This window comes from Humulus lupulus, chromosome 6 (assembly GCF_963169125.1).
Source record: "Humulus lupulus chromosome 6, drHumLupu1.1, whole genome shotgun sequence".
In the NCBI taxonomy this organism is placed as follows: domain Eukaryota; kingdom Viridiplantae; phylum Streptophyta; class Magnoliopsida; order Rosales; family Cannabaceae; genus Humulus; species Humulus lupulus.
Genome location: NC_084798.1, coordinates 30,252,946 through 30,273,686, shown reverse-complemented (window position 1 = coordinate 30,273,686; position 20,741 = coordinate 30,252,946). Strand labels below are relative to the sequence as shown.

The 20,741-nt window shown below is 35.7% G+C and overlaps 1 protein-coding gene across 5 annotated transcripts; it reads right to left on the bottom strand.

Moving 5' to 3' along the window:
- Positions 1-1,224: 1,224 nt before the first annotated feature.
- LOC133781988 (mitotic checkpoint protein BUB3.3) lies at positions 1,225-7,343 on the bottom strand. 5 transcript variants are annotated; one of them, XM_062221112.1, is made up of 12 exons: positions 7,124-7,342; positions 6,441-6,514; positions 5,026-5,643; positions 4,819-4,949; positions 4,135-4,217; positions 3,653-3,904; positions 3,015-3,087; positions 2,784-2,864; positions 2,615-2,696; positions 2,041-2,141; positions 1,724-1,846; positions 1,225-1,570 (listed from the first exon to the last, which is right to left on the bottom strand). In XM_062221112.1, exons 3-11 carry the CDS (start codon positions 5,128-5,130, stop codon positions 1,762-1,764), a joined length of 993 nt encoding a protein of 330 aa, XP_062077096.1. In that variant the 5' UTR covers positions 5,131-5,643; positions 6,441-6,514; positions 7,124-7,342; the 3' UTR covers positions 1,225-1,570; positions 1,724-1,761. The 5 variants fall into 5 exon arrangements, 3 of the variants coding, with proteins under 3 accessions (XP_062077096.1, XP_062077095.1, XP_062077097.1); XM_062221111.1 differs by having other exon boundaries at positions 1,734-1,846; positions 7,124-7,341; XR_009870300.1 differs by lacking the exon at positions 2,041-2,141 and having other exon boundaries at positions 7,124-7,343.
- Between the last annotated feature and the right edge of the window lie 13,398 nt (positions 7,344-20,741).

The following is a 20,741-nucleotide window of genomic DNA, read 5'->3' as shown; positions in this document are numbered from 1 at the left end:
TGACATGAATGTGGATGAAAATAATGAACAAGTTCGTTATACCAACTATTTACCATACCTATAAACTTTGCTTTCTCCTAATAATATGTATACATACTATCTATCTGATATACTTGCAATAACAAATTTAGGTGTTTGGAAGAGAAAGACTAAACGGGCACTACAGTGCAACATCCTTTGTGGTGAGCAATACACTTTCTTGTCAGCCCTATCTCATCATGATCTCAGTCAACCCAGGAGTTTTATCTTACTACCTCCCAGGACTTCGCCATGGATTTGAACACTTGCTCTACTTTGTCATCACTCTCTACACATGCATTCTTCTAGTCGAGAGCTAAATGATGATTGTAGCAAGCCTTGTCCCTGACTTTCTCATTGGCATCATCTGTGGGACTGGGATCCAAGGCCTCATGATATTAGGCGCGGGTTTTTTCGGTTGCCAAGAGATCTTCCCAAGCCCTTTTGGAGATACCCTTTGTACTATATCTCATTCCACAAGTATGCTTTCCAAGGAATGTTCAAAAGTGAGTTCAGTGGCTTGGTGTTACCAGGCAAGGTAGTGGGGAGGTCACATAGCATTAGTGGGGAAGAGATCTTGAGGAATACATGGCAAGTTGAAATGGGCTATTCCAAGTGGATTGATTTGCTTGTGTTGTTGGGAATGGTTGTTTTTTTATAGGATTTTGTTCCTGGTGATCATCAAAATGACTGAGAAAGGCTTGACTATGGCATCTATTTTTGTGGTGGCAAGACACAATAAGCCTAGCATGAAGATCATGGAGAACCCTATTGCTGCCCCCTTGCATAAAGGGAATAACAATAATGTTGTAGCAATGTGATGTGTTATAATTATGTGTGGTTTCTTTCATGGTTATTACTACATAATTAGGCATTTATGTCACAGTAATTATGTGCATCACCTAAATTTATGTGCGTTATAATACATTTTTCATTTTTAATGACCTTTTTCTTGCTGTTGTATTTTCTATACAGTTGTGGATAAATAAACCTTTTAGTTCATTTTTAACACTTGCACTACACTATAAATTCAGGTAACCAAAGTTTAATGTCTACAGATTCTGACCACTACTTTTTTTTTTGTAAGTCCTGCATTTCGAAGTTTGAAACGGGCAGATTTTCTTGTTCATGAAAACTTCTTAATTTAAGAAATAAATAGGCACGTAATTTTAAATGAAAAATTACTTTGGTTACATAGTACCTAAATTAGAAAAGTTGACTAATAAACTTTGGCTGTTAATTCAATCAATTTCATTTGTTCTGAAGTCTTGAATTCAGACTTGCAAAATTGATATTAGAAAAAGTCATCCGTGTGTTCGACTGCAGAGAATTGATGCCACGATGGAATTTTTTTAAAAAAAATGGTCTGTAAGTAAAGAGTTATATTACACATTAACAACTCGATGTATTAACACATTAATTAAATAGTACCAAGCAACGTTACAAACATCACCACCAAGAAGATGACAAACAGGAGCGACTTCCTAACTAGGCCTCTATCTGTGGGTCAGTGGTTTCTTCAGCTACTTCAAACCATTTCTCATTCAGTCATCTGAAATTAGGTCAAGTGAAACATATCAATCGTTAACTATATACATAGTAAGGAATTTTTTAAGTCAAGAAAAAAAATTATATGGTGACTTTTAGGACATAATTTAGGAAGTAAATATTAAAATACTCTTGCAAATGTGAATGTGGTCGTTACCCATTATTACCTCCACTCCACAGTCATCTTGTGAATGTTTACTTCCTACTTGAACTTCCACAATAAAATGATTTAGTATTGACATCATCAATTTGTTGTATGAATATTTGAGGAATTTCTTCTCTGTTTTCATGAGAAAAATAAAACACAGAAAGTTAATAATTACTGATGTTGTGTTTTGATATCTGTACTTTTTATTGTAAAGAATCATAATATAAGTTTAACTTAGAGAGAGAGAACCAAAGCTATGTCATGTATATAATATGTAATGGGATAAAGAGAGTGGACAGAACAATACGAGCCTACAAGGAACTAACATTTCTTTAGCCTCTTGGTAAGTGTAGCTTGATGCAACAGCTAAAAGTTGTCCCCTATTGTTGATTGATAAAGATGCGATGCTATTTGGGTATCTAGGCAACTGAAACAATGAAAGTTAGCTGGTATTAAGACACTGATCATTATGAAATTGTGAGAGAAAGAAGCATCAAAATTCTCCAACGCTTGCAAAACATTAACCAATAGCTTATCATACTCATAATCAAGTAAAGTAAATGTTGACAAGTATCATTAACAAAAAAGACGTGAGAAAATAAAACAAGAAATAATTCTAAACTAGAAATGTTCACAAAGTAAACTGAACCCCTATACAAATCAAATGCTTCGAACCCCTCTTACGTACCTACATAACAATTGCTATAATTTTTTGGTCCCCAGATATTGTAGGATTAGTTCGGGAGACTAGTATCAAAAAATAAAGTTGAATGACATCAAAATTCAGTATTTAGTTTTCTATGATATGCTACCAAAGTAATGTGTTAATAAATTTGAATCAGAAAAATCATTCACTTGGAAAACAAGCATCTGCAAGCAGTTTAATATAGCAAATAATACCTCAAATAGTCTTTTCCGACTTTGAGCGTCCCATCCAATAACATAACCCTCATTATCACCAGTATAAAAAGCACTGCCTATACTATAACACCAACCAAAAAAAAGAAGCAAAAAATCATCAAGTCTTCATAAATTAGTGCTCGTAAACTCATGATAGAATTCCACTCACAGTGTATTAAATACAATGTCATTCACTGATACTAGATGAAATCTCTTATCGGTTGACTTTGGATAACAACGAAACATGTATCTGCAACATAGTACCAGATACATACCAACATTATATAATAACTAAAATTTATGGTTGCCCAAATCTTTTTCAGACTTTCAGAAACTTGAACAGAGCCTTTATCTTGTAAAAAAACTTGAATTGACATAAATCAATCATCTAAAAATTCACCTGATGTCATTTGAATCTGATGAAGAAGACATCTCCAATGCTACACGTCCATCTACTGAGCCAACAGCAAATCCTGCAATAATAAGTTTTACTTCAAAGATTTCATCCAGATATAATCGAAATTTTATGCTTGTAACACTAAAACATAAATTTGTTGTCCTTAAAAATCTGAAAATCAATAGGAAAAATAAAATGCAAATTCATAACTACATGCAGGCTATGAAACAGCTAATTTATTTAACAAATGAATTATAATTTCTGCACTATTTGATATCCAATAATAACAGTTGTCCTTAAAAATCTGAAAATCAATAGGAAAATAAAATGCAAATCCATCTCTACATGCAGGCTATGAAACAGCCAATTTATTTAACAAATGAATTATAATTTCTGCACTATTTGATATCCAATAATAACATTGTCCTTAAAAATCTGAAAATCAATAGGAAAATAAAATGCAAATCCATTACTACATGCAGGCTAAGAAACAGCCAATTTATTTAACAAATGAATTATAATTTCTGCACTATTTGATATCTACTAATAACAGTTGTTATCAAGAGAGATTTTCTTTGGTCTCAAAACCAATCAAATGCTTTACAACAAGCAGAGCTAAGTAAACACTTGTCTTTATATACCTCTAGAATAAGGAACTGAACTGATGCACTTTATCTTAACATCCATATCTGAGTTTTTTGATGGAATTGATCTTCCTAAGTTACGCAAGTCATACACATATACTGATCTTCCAACTGCTACCATCATATCAAATCCTGAAAGTGACAATGAGTGCACTTCTGATCCTACATTCACCAAACACAAAAGTTCGTTCTCCGTTCGTGTGTCCCAGGCTAATATCTTATTGTCCAAACCAACACTGATTACTTGGCCTAGATAAGTAAAGGGAGAAAATTTTCATGTATTAACTTCTCATGTTCAGGCATGTAAAAACACAATACAAGTACTAGTTCTGAAACAAGCAAATATCGAATACAAATTAAATAAGTCAAGACAAAACAGGGAGCAGAAAAAACAAGGACAAATAACTACAAAAGTTTAGTGCATTTAGAATTTAGAATGAAACTAAATAACAACTGAAGCTGATGGTAATTTTGCTTACACGTTTCATTCGAATATCCAACACAAATTGAAATATCGTCATGATTTCCAATCACCTCACTAGTTCCGGAATGCAAGTCATACCTATAAGAAATTACAGCAAAAAAGCCAAGGCATCAGAGAAAAAAAAAGAGAAAGATATATGATAGGAAATAACTACAAAGAATCTTTACTGAATAACCTCTGAGTAGTTCTGTCATATCCTAGAGGTTAGTTTGATTATAACTAACAAATATTAGAATAATTTCCCATTAACTAACTAATACCCTAATTGACAATCCCAAATGTACCCTTACAATCCTACAAACCAGCTAGCAATACAATCCTAACAATATATACACTAATACACCAATTATTAAAGATCCCATCAATAGAATAAGTATATCATCCGATGCAAGAGAAATATATCAATACTTTTGCAACACAAAACAAAGTCAGTGCAAAAACCAAGAATAAATACCTACCTGCATTAGCAATTTATTAAGCCCTAGATCATATATAACTATGATATGACATGAACTAGATTCACTAAAAAGTTTACTGGCAATCATATTCATAATTCTGGTACATTCATGCCAACATCGATAAAGACAACCTCATTTGCAAAACAGCAACTCATTACAATGTGATATAGAACCCATATTAGGTATTTCAGGTTTCTCCGATAATGAAAAAAAAAACGAACCTTCTAATGGAACCATCAGAACCAGCGCTGAAACCAACCAGCTCATTTTGGAAACAACAGTCGAGAAGCGAAGCTTCTGACGGAGCTTCTAACCTAAGCACCGAGTCACCCACATCGTACAATCGCAGACACTGAAGCATAACTTTGCCAAATTTAATAGCAGGAAAAAGAAATATTGGGAATGAGAAGACGAAGAAGAAAACTCACAGAATCCCAAGAAGAGATGAGAAGGTTATTCGATTGCGGCGCAAACTGAATGCTAGAAATGGCGTCTTGAATTGGAGACCCAAATACCAAAGGATCTCCGCTCATTTTGATCCAAAGATATTGAAACTCAAATTGTCAAAGAAAAAAAGAAAAAGAAAAAATTGATTGGGAAAAAAAGCTCCGCAGTTGTTCGAACAAAAAAAGTCCTAACTTGCAGCAGTGTTGAGATGGAGGGGAGAAAGAGGTGCAAGCAGCACTGATTTTTTTAACAAAAACAAATGGGCTTAATTTTGGAAGTTTACATATGTACGTGTAATTTGTAGAATAATTTTAAACTACAGTTATCTCTTTATATATAAAAACAGCCTATCTAACCGAAATTCAAATTGGAATATACTAAAGAAGGGAAGAGTCACATAAAAGTAACGGTCCTCATTTAAGAAAATTACAAAAAAGTCAGAGTAGCTCTCACAATATTTTGCTGAAACAAAATATTAAATCACCAGAGAATTCATATGCAAATTATGCCCATTTAAAGCGAAATAAGGTAGTGGGAATATTGAACAAGGGATTATTTTTCTACTCTTATTATTTTTTAGGTTTCCTCTCCTTCGTTCTCTGCAGCAAAATTCAACAAAATCAAAATGTCACTTTCTATATATATATATTTAAAAAAAATTAATGAAATACAGCCAACATGTACATTGTGGAATTGAAAATGGCATGCATAATTATCTAGTCGCCCATTTAACTGGAATATCTTTGTTCCATTATCGAGAGAAATAAAAAGAATTGTAAGAAAGACAGAAAAAGAGAAAGAAGACATATTTTGGATTTTGCTTTCTTTTCTTTTCTTTTCTTTTCTCATCAAAGACACCAACGCTATTAAGGTGTGAATGGTGACGACATATACTTTCACTCTTACAGCCTTTGTGTAAAAGTGTATATCTATTATATATTTGCATTGGAGCAGTATATATGATGATGCGGCAAATGCAGTCTTTGTATTTCTATGTAAATATATATATACACATATATTCCCTTTAAATTTAATCATTTATGATGATGCTTATCAGTCTACTAGGTAATCAATCGTGTATTCTCAAATCTGATAGGTAACATTCACTATCACAAGATTTTTTTTAAGGTAATCATACACAAAACTTATTCCTAGAACTACAAATTTAGTTCATCTTTTATTTCTCAGTTTTTCTCAGCTTTGTTTCTCTCAAATCAGGTGTGTAAGTAAAAGCAGCGCAAAGCAATGCACAATCCAAGAAATTTGGGGTTTTGTCATGTTTGTGGGTAATCATTATTTTTCACAAGTTATTACAACTATGATGCTAATAAAATACAATAGTTTAACAAGCATACAGAAGACAGTCAAGTTTAAAATTAGATTATCAATTAAGTACCTGATAACAGTTCATGTGCTACTATAGAAGCTTCTTAGCAGTCGTCAAAGTAGCAATCATGCCAAAATACACACCTGAACACACAGAAAGAGAAATCAACGTCAAAGTAAATGCAGCTATAACCATAGGACTGTATTAGAAATTCTGGAAGAGGGTAATGCTTCTTTAATTCAATACTCAAAAAAGGGGTGTTGGTTAATGTCTGGCTTGTTTCTATAAATCTTTGTTAAACATATTGATGTTCAGATGGTAGTACACTAGCTACATTAAAAAGAAATCTTATAATAACGAATGAGCTATATGCTTGGCTTTATAATTTATGGAAGAAAGACTTACACACTCAATATGTGATTAAGACAGACAATGTCAAGTAAGATTAAGAGAAAAACAGTATCTATAACTGACAAATTAACAGAATTAATAGAAACCATCAAACTTTCAATCATGAAGCTTCATCAATCAAAACAAACAATGAACCCTAATTGAAAGAAAACAGCACATTCATCACGGATAACATACACACGGGAAAAAAAAAAACTTTAAATTTGGATTTGATTCCTTAAAAAGATTATAATACAAACATACCTGTTTACAAATGTGATTTCAAATAAATCATAAGAACCAATTCAAGAAGGCGTTTTCATAATAAAAAAAAAAAACCACATATCACACATGTACCATACCGTACGGTGTTGGGTGAGGATCGCAGAGAGAGAGAGAGAGTGATTGTGGCGGAGAGAGAGAGACACGTTAGGAACGTCGCAGAGGAAGGTGGCAGTGAGGGAAGGTTGCCGTGCCGATAGAGTGGGTGGCGGAAGGGTAGGGTTCCGTTCGGCGTTCGTGAGATAGAAAGAGTGAGGTTTGGCTTTGGATGGTGGCCGGCCGTGATGTCGAGAAAGTGAGAGGGAAAGAATTGGGCTTTGGTGATTGGGCTTGGTTATGGACCTTTCTAATGGGGCTTGGTAGAGTAAATGTTATTTTTTAAAATAGAGGAAATTACATTTTATATAGATTTTTAATAGAGTGTGCAAAAATATGGCTTTTTTCAAAAAAAGTTAATCTATGACTTTTTTTTAAGAATTTTCACTTTTATGGGTTTATTTTCCCATATTTTTGTATAAAAGTTGGTTTATGCCATAGTTTTACTCTTAATCAAATTTGGAAGGGTATGTTTGTAATTTGATTATTATTTTTTTAGGTTATTTGTTTTTTTATATTGTTTTTATATTACTAATTTTATATTAAATTTTTCTTTGGTTGTTTTGCAAATTTTTTTTTTTTGTAATATGAATTTTTTTAAAAATTATTATTTATTTTATTATAAACATATTTTTTTTAAGATTGTATGTTTTTTTTTCAAATCTTGGGTAAGATAACCAATTACTTGATTGATCTTAAAAAAAAAAATCCTAGAGCTAGGTTAAATAACATGCACCAAGAGGGGTAACTAGTTATCCTGAGATGAGTAACTTTCTGCCATAAGAGGGGTAACTAGTTACCTAAGAGGGGTGACGAGTTACTCATATTAAATATGAAAAGAAATATCAAATTTGAAGGAAAAAATGGAAGAACACTTCATTAAAAAAGGAAGAAGAAATAACTATGATTTTAGTAACATAAGTAACTAGTTACCATAAAGAAACCATAAGTATACACACACCAGAACATGAAAGTAACAAGTTACTCTCAGAAATATACACACAAAGAATGTGAATGTAACCAGTTACTCATTCACATTTTCATATTTTTATTAGTTTTCTTTCCAAATTTTGGTATTCCTATAAGTGTTAAAGTAAAAAGAAAATGCTGAAAAAATTGATTTGAATTTTTTTTACATATAATGGAAAAAACTATAAAAAAAATTACAATAATAAAATATAATAAATAAAAAAATAGTAGAATAATTATGTAATGTTAAAATATATGTGTGAAAAAAAAAAGAAATAGAATGAGAAAATAATAAGTACAAAAATGAAAAAAAAAACAAAAGAAATGATGAATGAAAAAAAATAGATGAATAAATAAGAATGAAAAGAAGAAGAAGAAAAATAATGGAAAAATGAAAAGAAAAAGATTGTTGAAAAAAAGAAAAAAAAATGGAAGAAGAAAAGAAAAAGCTCATGTGTGAAAAAAGAAAAAAAAATGGAAGGAGAAAATAATAAATACAAAAATGAAGAAAAAATAGAATGAAAGAAAAACTGAAAAAAATATGAAAAAAAAACAAAACAATACAAATGAAAGAAAAAAATAGATAAATGAATAAAAATGAAAAAAAGAAGAAGAATAATGACAAAATAGAAAGAAAAAAAAAAGATGAAGGAAAAAATTGGTAGAAAAAAAAAAGAAAAAGGAAAAAATTGAAGAAAAAACAAGTAAGGAAAAAAAAAGAAAAAATAATAAAAAAAATGATGGAAAAAAATAAAAATAATAAAAATAAAATTATCTTCAAAATCAAAGAAAACATAACTATGATAAAAAAAAAGTGACATTTCCATATTTTAGTTAGTTACCAATTGTATTTCTAATACTTTAATTTTTTCTTTAATAAATTTCTCATACAAATTAAAAAAAGTATAACTCCCATATTTTTTTATAGTATAAAAGTTATATTTTTGAAAAATTCCCTTTAAAATATTTAAATGATAATCTATGAATAAAAAAATGTTAAATATATGCCCAAAAATGATATATGATATTTTGTTATATTTGTTTGATTGCTTGTATTTATTTTTATATCCAAAACACTGAACCTATAAAAAATGGAAAAACAAATAAATGAAATTCGATGTATTTTAAGTACTAGAACATATGTTCAACTAGAAGATAATATTGAAAAGCTAGTTTCTATCATGTTTGGTAAAGTAGCAAAAAAGGTATTTGATTGTTATGCAGTTGAGCTGATGGAATAGGTTGGAGAGATATGTTTCGTATTTTTAATTCAAAATTTGAATTTGGTTATTTAACAATGAAATTGGGTTCATATATAATTATGTAAAGCTCTTCAAATTTTACTTTATAGGAACATCAAACATAAATTCAAAGCAATTTGGAAAAATTATGTTCAAGTTTATATAGGTCCAGAGAAACTAAATAATAAAAGAGAAAATTACACTTACATATGTTTTATATTTTATTTTAATTTAAAAAAGTCACGTATAATTTCAATATTGTTTTCTAGAAACTTTGAAAACTCTTTCTCTTCAAACTATCAAAGTAAGTTGTCATATTCCAGCCACCATACTGCTACACACGTCAGATGGGACAGAAACGAATTTGTCGACGGTCTCACAGTCCAAAGTTCCCTGTCATCCTACATCGAAGAAGACCACATGCATTGGTCAAAGTCACTGGAGGCATGACTTTGATTGTATTTTTCGGCCAACTCCAACCACACCGATTCTCAGGGGTGGTATTGTTGGAACGAGTTCTTTGAGAGAAACACAACACAACCATTCACTCCACCTATATCGTCGGGGTTTTCTAGCGAGTTTGTGGGTATTCAGCGACTTTAGAAGCTTCTTTCGTCTACGTTGCTGATCGTTTGGACTCAAGAGTTATACAATCGCAACCTACTTTTCAAGGTAATCATTTTGATTTGTCGGAAGCATATGTTTCTTGCTGTCGCCGAAGAAAATGACCATAATTAATAGTAACATTTTAGTTTCTTTTATATTTGGTTAACCAAAAAGTAACCAAACTTTAAACTTAAATAAAATTCAATATATCAACCAACTTCATGGGTTACTAAAAAGTATTTTGTCATTTATAAATTAGCCTATTTTATATAGCAATTTTGATAGGTTTCGAAATAAATTTATAAGGAAACCAAATGGTATCTTAAACAAAATTTTATGTGTTGTATTTATAAAATAAATATGTAGTTGCTTTTTAATTAATTCATAATAAAAAATCAAAGTGTTTATTTTTTATTATAATTGGAAAGTAAACTCTAAGTTTCTTTTTTTTTATTAATAAAAAATATTATTATTTACATGTAAATTATATTAGTGACTAAAAACGTGAATTAAAACTTTTCATTAAAAAAATTAAATACTAAAAGTAACATTTGATGATAAGTTATATAATTATTTGTTATATTTTATTGTAATTCGTTAGTTTCTAAAACAAATTTGAATGTAACGTAAAAGTATCTTAAATAATAAGACAATATAATATAACATAAAAAAGATTAATTAGTCTTTTAATATAAAAAAGTTTCAACAAATAAATTTTAAAAATAACCAAAATGTATATGAAATAATATGTTTTAAAAATAAACATTTTTATCACAAAGTAACCAATTAATAACTTATCATTATTATAAGTAACCAAAATGTTGCTTTTGAAAACCCAAGAAAATGAGAAATTTGGGATTTTGTAAATGTTTCCTATTAAGTATATTATTTGTGAAATTTTGTATTTTTTGATAATGTAACAAGACATTTGTGTAAATAAAATTGTGTATTATGTTATATAAATATATATATATATATAACTGTAAAAAATTCATAATAAAAAATATAGATATTTTAATGTCTACTTTTTAAAAATAAAAAATAATATCTACTTTATTGAGGCAATATAATATGAGAAAAATGTTGGATTGTCATCCTAAATTTAAAATTATGTCAAGCAATTTTGATAAGACTATAGGCAATGTGATTTTAGAGGACCGTAGATTTTATTAATGTTCATCTTTTATTTTTAACGTAAAAGAATATAAAAATATAAGACAACAAGTAATTATTAACCAGTCATATTCACAGAGCATAAATAAATTAAATTGTCACTTGTATAAATTAAAATTTCAAACCTTAGTCAATGGCTATAACCTACAAGTTACATTTTGTATTATGCTAAGCATGAAGACGTTATTAAGTGAATGACATCATTCTAAGATGGCAGCTCAAATGATGAAGCATTGTGATTTGTTCTAACAAGGTAAGAAGTCAAGTCCCTTTCAGATAACTTCATTAGAAAAAATTGTTATAATTTTCTGGTCTCTAAATATTATAGAATTAGGCGGCCAGCTTAATTTTAAAAAATAAAGTCAATAACACCAAAATTTACTGTGCAAATTTTTTTAATAAGCTGTCAAGGGTAATGTGTTAATAAATTTGAATAATTACACAAGTTTGGTACATTTGGCATTTAGAATGAAACTAAATGACCCAAGGCAATTAGTCAGCCACATAAAACCTCTTTTTAAAGTTTGACAAGAACTTACAAACATGGACGGAGGCAAACTCTCAAAACTGGGGTAAAATAATTGGGAGGGGGAGCCCCATGATCATAACGTTCGCCCGCCTGCCCTGACTTACAACAAATACATTATTAGATCAAAGATGAATTTCCTTACAATATAAAAAAAAAATAAAGAAAGGTTTTAATTACCACAAGCATCTTTAATTATCACAAGCATCTTAGTACTCTTATAATTATTTTTTTCATAGTAAAATGTACTAATACACCAATTATTAAAGATGAGAATAAGGTCTTAGTTGGCTCCACTTCCCACTTTTGATTTTGGCTTATAAAAAAACAGTTTTAGAAAACAACTACACTTTATAACTTCTTTAGAAATAACTTGTTAAAGTAATCAGCACTTTTTAATAAAATACCCAAATAAACTATCAAAATAACTTTAACACATCTATATATATATATATACAGAGACAATTCTATTGGAGAATTCTCATATATATATATATATGATAATTCTTCTATAGGGGCTTCACTTTAAGTCCTACCGGTGAGGCTCTCAGTGTTTCTCGACCCATGACCAATTTTCAGCGTGATTTTTTTTATGACCGTGTATATTGTAGCTATTTAGAGCATCCTGCAAATTTTCAGAAAATTCCGAATAATTTATAGTACCGAAAACTAGGTTCAAACATGTTTATTTCCACGCGCATAAAAAAAATTAGTCACGTGTGCAACAACATGTTTGAACCTAGTTTTCGGTACTGTAAACTATTCGGAATTTTCTGAAAATTTGCAGAATGCTCTAAATAGCTACAATATACACGGTTATAAAAAAATTGCGCCGAAAACTGTTCACGGGTCGAGAACATTGAGAGTCCCACCAGTAAGGTTTAAAATGAAGCCCCTATAGGATAATTCCCCTATATATATACTAGATACAAACAATGTGCAATGCACGTTTGCTTAGTTTTATTTATAAGATTTATTAATTATTTTTATTAAATTTATATTATTGTCATATAAATTTCAAATAAATAAACAATATTATATATAAAAGAACGAAAAATTAAATTAAAGTTTAATTTTTAAAATATATATAATATAATAACCTATGATAAATTTTTTTAATAAAAACTAAGATTATGTGTTTACCGAGATTTTCGGAAACCACACTAATGAGTATTAGCTAAGAATAAAGATATGAAATATAGAAGATTAACACAAGGTTTTTTACGTGGTTGGGGCGTTAATGAGCCTTAGTCCACGAGTCCGTTATATTAGAGCTTGGGAAGTCTTTTACAATGGAGTTTCTCTCTATGTTTTGACAGAGTAACTGTATATCTGTTGAAGAGAGAGACTTTTCCTAGTGTTCTATCGCCTGTATTTATAGGCTTATGGGTACACTGGGTCTGAGCCGGGTATGACCCGGGCCCATCAGAGATATGGATACTCTTGGCTTCTTTGATGGAAGCCCAATATAAAAGATAAAGCATACATAGATTCGTGACTAAATAAGGCCCAATAGGGTGGCCCAAGAGTTATATTTCGCCCGACAAAACAGTGCTTTTGGTCTGGGCACTTTGAGTTACGAGGCAGATTCAGGGGACAAGACTAGTCAGAGTACTTGGCAGTGCAGATCTGAAACAGCGCGCGTGCAATCCCAAGGTGGCCTTTTCCGCAAGTGAAAAATGGGGACAACCCCCACGCGGAGTGGGGCGGCTTCAGGGTCACGGACGCTTTTCCTTACCAACCGGGGACGACCTAATCTGGGTTCATTTACCTTTGTCCCTCTTCGTTTACCACAGGCTCGGACCGTTTACCAGTGTTCGGGATCGTTTTACATATACTTCAACAGGATTCTGAGCTTTGTACGTCTCCCGGACAACTGTCCTGGATCGCCATCCCGGACACCGTCCGGGCCCAGAATCGCACTAGGGTCGTGCCCCTTAGACATTCCTGTACCAAGCGGGCTTGGGCCGGGCCCACATTCGAACGCCCAGTCTATGGGCCTAGACCGCCGTCCCAGGCCCACGTCAGGAAATGGGGAAAACATTTACCCCCCAAGCCTTCGCCTGGGGCCGCCAGGTGGAGGCTTGCCTTGCTCCCGGACGATCCACGGTTGCCTTCCCAGTTCCCGATTGGAATCGTGGGTCCGTGACAGAGGGCAGTGACATTGGCCGTATGCTGGGCCCGGACCATTTACCAGTGTCCGAGTATGTTTACCTTTGTCCCGCTTTGTGATATGGGTACACGTGTCACCAGGTGACTGCTGCATGGATGGGTCTCGACCTTGAAAGGTCGCCTAGCCATCTCAAGGGTCGCTAGGCCTAGGCTAGGGTGTCGACACAGATCTCGAAGCGTCCCATCCGCACGGGGGTCCATCATTAATACTCCTGGGTTGAGGTGGACCATAGGATGAGGTGACCTTTGGCATCCGCCCCTCCTGGACCGTTAGATCTGAGATGGCGAGGATCCAGCCTGAGAGGGCTCATAAATGCCCCTGCATGATTCTGGGCCGTCCGATGGGGAGACACATGTCCGTTGGATCAGAGGCCAGGATTTGGGCCCTTATAAATACCCCACAGACGCTCATTTGACATTTTTACACTCTCGAGCCATCTTAAGAATTGATCAGCTTTGCCCAAGCATTGCATGTCCGATATCGCCGACGACATCCACCATCGTCTGCTAACTCTACGCCGTCGTCTATTCCCTACGACCCCATCGTCTGCCCATCCGCCTGAGAACTCGTCCTGTGGCTGTCCTATCGACGAATTGCTGAACCGGCTTCACCACTTCAAGAACGAAGTTCTGCCGTTCTTACCGTCGGACAACCACCATCTTCTACGACTAACAACTCACAGTAAGTCCTTCTGACCTTCTTAATGAATGTATGAACTTAGGTTGTTCTTTTAATTCGCATGTTGAGGCTGCTAGAATCTGATTACGTTTAGGAGTTGTTAGGAAGGCCGCCTGGCTCGGGTTGCTCCGTATCTGGATGCTTCCCGGACAGATGGCGGAGCCTTAGTAGCTCTTTTTTCGTTCTCGATCAGGGTCTCGTGGTTCCTTGGTGATCCCGGACTCGATCCGAAGGGGCTCCAAGCAGTCCTTAGGAGACCCCCCGTACCGGAGATTCAGTTTGTTATTGAGTTAGCACCGGGGACAGAACCAGTATCAAGAGCACCATATAGGATGGCACCAGCAGAGTTGAAGGAATTGAAGATACAACTACAAGAACTTCTGGATTTGGGATTCATCAGGGCAAGTTATTTTCCATGGGGCGCTCCAGTTTTGTTTGTTAAGAAGAAGGATGGGACTCTGAGAATGTGCATAGACTATAGGGAATTGAATAAGTTGACCATCAAGAATAGGTACCCTCTACCAAGGATCGATGACTTGTTCGATCAGCTACAGGGAAAGACGGTGTTCTCAAAGATTGATCTTCGATCTGGTTATCACCAGCTGAGGATCAAGGATGAGGATATACTGAAGACGGCCTTCCGAACGCGGTATGGGCATTATGGGTTTTTGGTTTGACCAACGCCCTAGCAGCTTTCATGGATCTGATGAATAGGGTGTTCAAGGACTTCTTAGATAAGTTCGTCATTGTCTTCATCGACAACATCTTAGTATACTCCAGTTCAGAGGCAGAGCAAGAGCGACATCTTCGACAGGTCTTACAGAGGTTAAGGGAGCATCATTTATATGCCAAGTTTAAGAAGTGTGAGTTTTGGTTGCCAGAGGTGACTTTTCTTGGGCATATAGTTGGCGCAGAGGGGATTAAGGGGGATCCATCCAAGGGGATTGGCTGAGGCCAAGGAACGCCTCGGAGGTGCGGAGTTTCCTCGAGTTATCAGGCTATTACAGGCGATTTGTAGAAGGATTCTCAAAGATTGCTTCACCAATGATAGAGTTGACACGAAAGAATTAGAAGTTTATTTGGTCAGAGAAGTGCGAGCACAGTTTCCAGGAATTGAAGCAACGACTTGTTACTGCACCTGTACTGAGTCTTCCTTCGGAAGAAGAAAAGTTTGTGGTATATTGTGATGCCTCGAGGATGGGTTTGGGTTGTGTGTTGATGCAGAATGAGAAGGTTATAGCTTATGCGTCACAACAGCTGAAGGAGTATGAGCAACGGTATCCTACCCATGTTTGTAGTTGGCGGCAGTTGTATTCGCACTGAAGGTTTGGCGGCATTACTTGTATGGGGAGAAGTGCGAGATATACACTGACCATAAGATTTTGAAGTATTTCTTCACCTAGAAGGATCTGAACATGAGGCAAAGGCGTTGGCTGGAGTTGGTTAAGGATTATGATTGTGACATTCTTTACCACCTAGGGAAATCCAATGTTGTGGCAGATGCATTGAGCCGAGGAGCTCGGGGCAGTTATTTAGTTTTGTTTAGATCTCTAGAGAGTTAGCAAATGAGATGGTCAGGGCAAGGATAGAGCTGGTGGTGGGCCAGTTGGCCAATATTTCCTTGCAGTCAACCCTGCTAGAGTGGATCAAGGAGGGTCAATTGGTAGATGCACAATTACAAGAAGTTCGACAGAATGTCTTAATAGGGACAGCTAAAGATTAATCTGTTTCTGAGACTGGTATGCTTCAATATCAGGGGTGGATTTGTGTTCCAGCAGATGAAGGGTTCAGATGAGAGATACTAGATGAGTCTCACACTACGCCGTACTCACTTCATCCGGGTACCACGAAGATGTATCAGGACTTATGAACATTATATTGGTGGCCCGGGATGAAGAAGGATGTGGTGGAGTATGTGGCCAAGTGTTTGACATGTCAAGAGGAGAAAGTTGAGCATCAGCGACCAGCAGGGTTGCTTCAGCCTTTGGGTATCCTTGAGTGGAAGTGGGAAGACATTACAATGGATTTTGTGGGAGGTCTACCCAGGACAGTGGGACTTTGTGACTCGGTGTGGGTAATAGTGGACAGATACACCAAGTCAGCTCATTTTCTACCAGTGAAGTCGACTTACACAGTGGAACAGTATGCAGAGTTGTATGTGAGGGAGATAGTTCGTCTCCATGGGGTTCCTAAGTCTATTGTATCTGATCAAGACCCGATCTTTACCTCCAAGTTCTGGGGAGCTCTGCAGAGAGCCATGGGGACTTAGTTGAAGTTTAGCACAGGCTTTCATCCTCAGACTGATGGACAGTCTGATAGGACGATTCAGGTGTTGGAAAATATGCTTAAGGCATGTGTGATTGACTTCGAGGGGTCTTGGAGTAAGTATCTCCCGTTGATTGAATTTTCGTATAACAATAGTTATCAGTCCACGATTAGGATGGCCCCTTATGAGATGCTAGATGAAGGGAAGTGTAGGTCGCCCATTCATTGGGATGAGATGGGTGAGAGAAAATATTTGGGGCCAGACATGGTTCAGAAGACAAATGAAGCTATTGAGAAGATCCGAGCCAGAATGCTTGCTTCGCAGAGTAGACCAAAAAGCTACACTGACCCTAAGCGTAGAAATGTGTAGTTCCAAGTTGGGGACCACATATTTCTGCGAGTCTCACCACTAAGAGGGGTGAGGAGGTTTGGAGTAAAGGGCAAGTCGAGCCCTCGGTTTGTTGGACCTCTCAAGATTCTAGACAGGATTTGACAGGCGGCTTACAGGTTGGCCTTGCCACCGTCGTTGTTGGGAGTTCATGATGTATTCCATGTTTCTATGTTGCGAAAGTATGTCTCAAATACGACGCATGTGCTAAAGTATGAGGATTTATAATTGAAGACAGATTTGTCCTATGAGGAGCGATCAGTTTAGATTTTGGATCGGAAGGATAAAGTTCTACAGAATAAGACGATTCTGTTAGTTAGAGTATTATGGAGGAATAACAAGATCGAGGAAGCGACCTGGGAGCTTGAGACGGTGATGCGGGATCAATATCCCAAGCTATTTAGGTAAATTTCAAGGACGAAATTCTCAGTAGGAGGGGATAGTTGTAACAACCCAAAATCACTAATATGGCTTAAGGGCCTTGATTAGTGTGCCAGGAGGGCATAATTGGCTTATGTGTGAATTTATTAACTTAATGCATGATTATATGATAAGCATGCTAGTATGGTTATATGAATGTAAATGTGATTATATGCTATAATTGTGAGAACCACATTATTATGTGGGTAAATCTGCAGCATGCGACTTGAGGCGATCCTAGGGAGTTAGTTAGCGGGAAAGTCACAAGGGGGCTTAATACTTGACTTTGGGCAAGTCAAGGGGTATTTCAGGTATTGGATGGTTATTTAGGTTATCGGGTTATGGAAATAAATAATTGGAGATATGTTTGAGGTTAGGAAGCTTAGGTGGGAATATTGGGAAATTTTACCATTTTGCCCTCGGGGACATTTCCGGCACCCCGAGCCTCAGGATTAACTTAATTACCTAAGGATAGACTAAGTAAAAACCCAGAACTCAGTGAAAACAAATAAAAAAAGAACCGACCTTCCCTCCTCTTCCTTTTCTCTCTCAAAGGAAACCACTAGAACTTAGGAAAATTCAGCTGGAATTCAGTGGATTGAGTTGAAGTCTTGGAGGATTAATCTAGTATTCAGCTAAGGAGTTCAACCAGAATTAAGGTAAGTCATAAGCTTTGTGCATAGTGATTAATTCTATGTTTTTGGCTGGGTTTTGAGGTGTTTATGGATTTTGACATTGAAACACTGAATTGAAGCTAGAAAGCTTGGGTGTTAGCTCAGAAATCTTTAAGAGAGTTGGTTCATCAAAGAAGGTAAGCTCCAATTCATCATTTAGTGTTTGAATTCTGAGTTTTTATGACTGGTTTTAGTGCTCTTGAGTATGTGAGTTTCAGAAATTGAAAAGGTGTTTTGATGAGATTTTATCTTAGGTTTTTGCTAGCTTGTGCTTCTGAAATCATGCAGGGATGTTTTTGATAATTATGGTGTATTGTTGGGATGGTTTTGGATGGTTTTGAGTGTTAAAAATGGAGGTTTTTCTGGGTTCGAAGGGGTCGGGCTGCGGCATGATTCTTGGTGAGCCGTGGCCCACTGAAGTTGATGAATGCTGAGGAAGGAGGGCAGGTCGCAGCATGGGGCTTCTAGGGCCGTGGCCCGTGTCTGGTTCTGAGCGTGGATGGGTTCTGTTTGGGGGCCATGTCGCGGCATAGGAGGCTTGAGTCACGGCCCTTAAGGGAATTTGAGATTTTGGGATTTTAAGCATGGGAATTTAACCTAGGGTGCTTGGGATCGATTCTACTACTGTGTTTGATGGAATTTGATGTTCCGGAGATTAGAACCTAATCTAGAAGCCCTTTTACAATTATTAATAGTATCCCTTATCTTTGTTGTGACTAGGTATAAGCTAGGGGCTCGGGAAATGGATCGTGCTCAAGAGGCATCTCGCGTAACCAGTACACTTGGAAACTAAAGGTAAGAAAACTGCACCCCGTTGTGAATTTATAATGGGACTAAGGGTTCCCTGCTTTGTATGCTTTATAGAGGATGTTATTATGCCATATAAATAGAAACAAGCGACCTAAGAGCGCTGGAGTTTACATTAGCGCACAGGGTGCGGCTTGGCCACTGGTAGCTGAAGACAACTTATTATGCACGGAGCTCGGTTTAAGCGGGCTGGAGTCAGTGGGGTAAACAAAGGGTGCAACCTAAGGTGTCGACCCTGATTATCATGTGATTTGATTGTTATTATTGATTTGTGGATTGTCATGCTGAATAGCTTAGTGTTGATTGGTTTAATCTTTGGTTGAATCTACATGCTATGTGATTAATGTGGTATGTTAAGTGTATGATCATGCTTAAAGGGCCACTCAATTGTTATCATTGTTTGTTATATAATATTATGTTTTCTTGTTGGGCCTTGGCTCGCGGGTGCTTCGTGGTGCAGGTAAAGGCAAGGGCAAGCTTGATCAACCTTGATTCAGAGAGCTTTGAGAGAAGAATGTACATGATCAGCTGCTCAGCCACCATGGTTGAGGGGGAGACAAGAACAGGAGAACCATATATGTTTTTTTTGCCCTTAGAGTGGCTAGTGGTTGTTTGTACTCTAGAAATTTTGTAAACTAACTTCTTAAATGTTGTTTCTTTTGGGATCCCTGGTGTAAAATGTTTAATTATATGAAATGTATCTTTTGAGACCAAAACCATTTAACCCTAGCTCATTAGTGGTTTCAGTACACGTTTTTAACTAAATGACTTGATTAGCAAGTCCTGCACCTTTATAAGTACACAGTGTAGCGGTCTTGGCTATCGAGGGCGTTACACATGCCCTATACCCCCTAGGGGTGGTCGCCCTGACCCTACCTCGGGGTGGTTAGCTCAATATGCCCAAGGACCTTAGGGGTGGTCGGCCTGACCCTATCCTCCATAGGGTGGTCGGCCTACACCCCTAAGTACACTTCATTGAGAAGTAATTACTCTCGTTCAAACTGAGATCAACAGGCCTAGGACCCCGAAGATCAACATGCCTATCACCCAGAAGGTCATAGGTCCAGCACTCAAGCTTTGGTCATCGAGCCTAGCACCTAAGTCTGACATACCAACAGAGGCTTAATATCTCCCAGATATTTCTATTGTTCATTATTAACCACGATCCATAGAAGGCAACAGGAAGACCCATGATCTCACAATCATGGGAGGGTGGACACGTATTTCCACTACCTGATAATCGTGTGCCAACCCATGATCCCAGTATCACTCATCGTGTAACTGCTCCTGGTACTATAAATAAAGGACCCATGACTTCATTAAAGGGGGTCTTTTTTTCTGAGAGCTTTTTGGCTGGAATTATGGGCAAGTGAGAAACGAGTGAACACTTTTGTTCATCATTGTAATTGTCGAGTGACTCAATACTAAAAGCTAAGTGGATTATGTTATTATTGTTCGTCAGAACAGGGCTGAACCACTATACATTTATGTGTGTTTATTTAAGATAATCGTACTCTGTCATTTATTTCGTTTATTTCGTTCAAAAGGTGTCGTATATTGTACATACGACTGTTGGCCAATTTCACAGGTCAACATTTTGGTGCTTTCATTGAGAGTACAAGATCAAGAAACACACTTTCGTCATTTTTATGATGCCTCTAAAACCTAGTCAGACCAAGAAG

Coding starts and splice junctions, on each gene's coding strand:
- LOC133781988 (XM_062221112.1), bottom strand. CDS start 5,130: ATGAGCGGAGATCCTTTGGTATTTGGGTCTCCAATTCAAGACGCCATT. Junction 4,950..5,025: donor TCATCTCTTCTTGGGATTCT/GTGAGTTTTCTT, acceptor GTTATGCTTCAG/TGTCTGCGATTGTACGATGT. Junction 2,865..3,014: donor TCAGATTCAAATGACATCAG/GTGAATTTTTAG, acceptor ACTATGTTGCAG/ATACATGTTTCGTTGTTATC.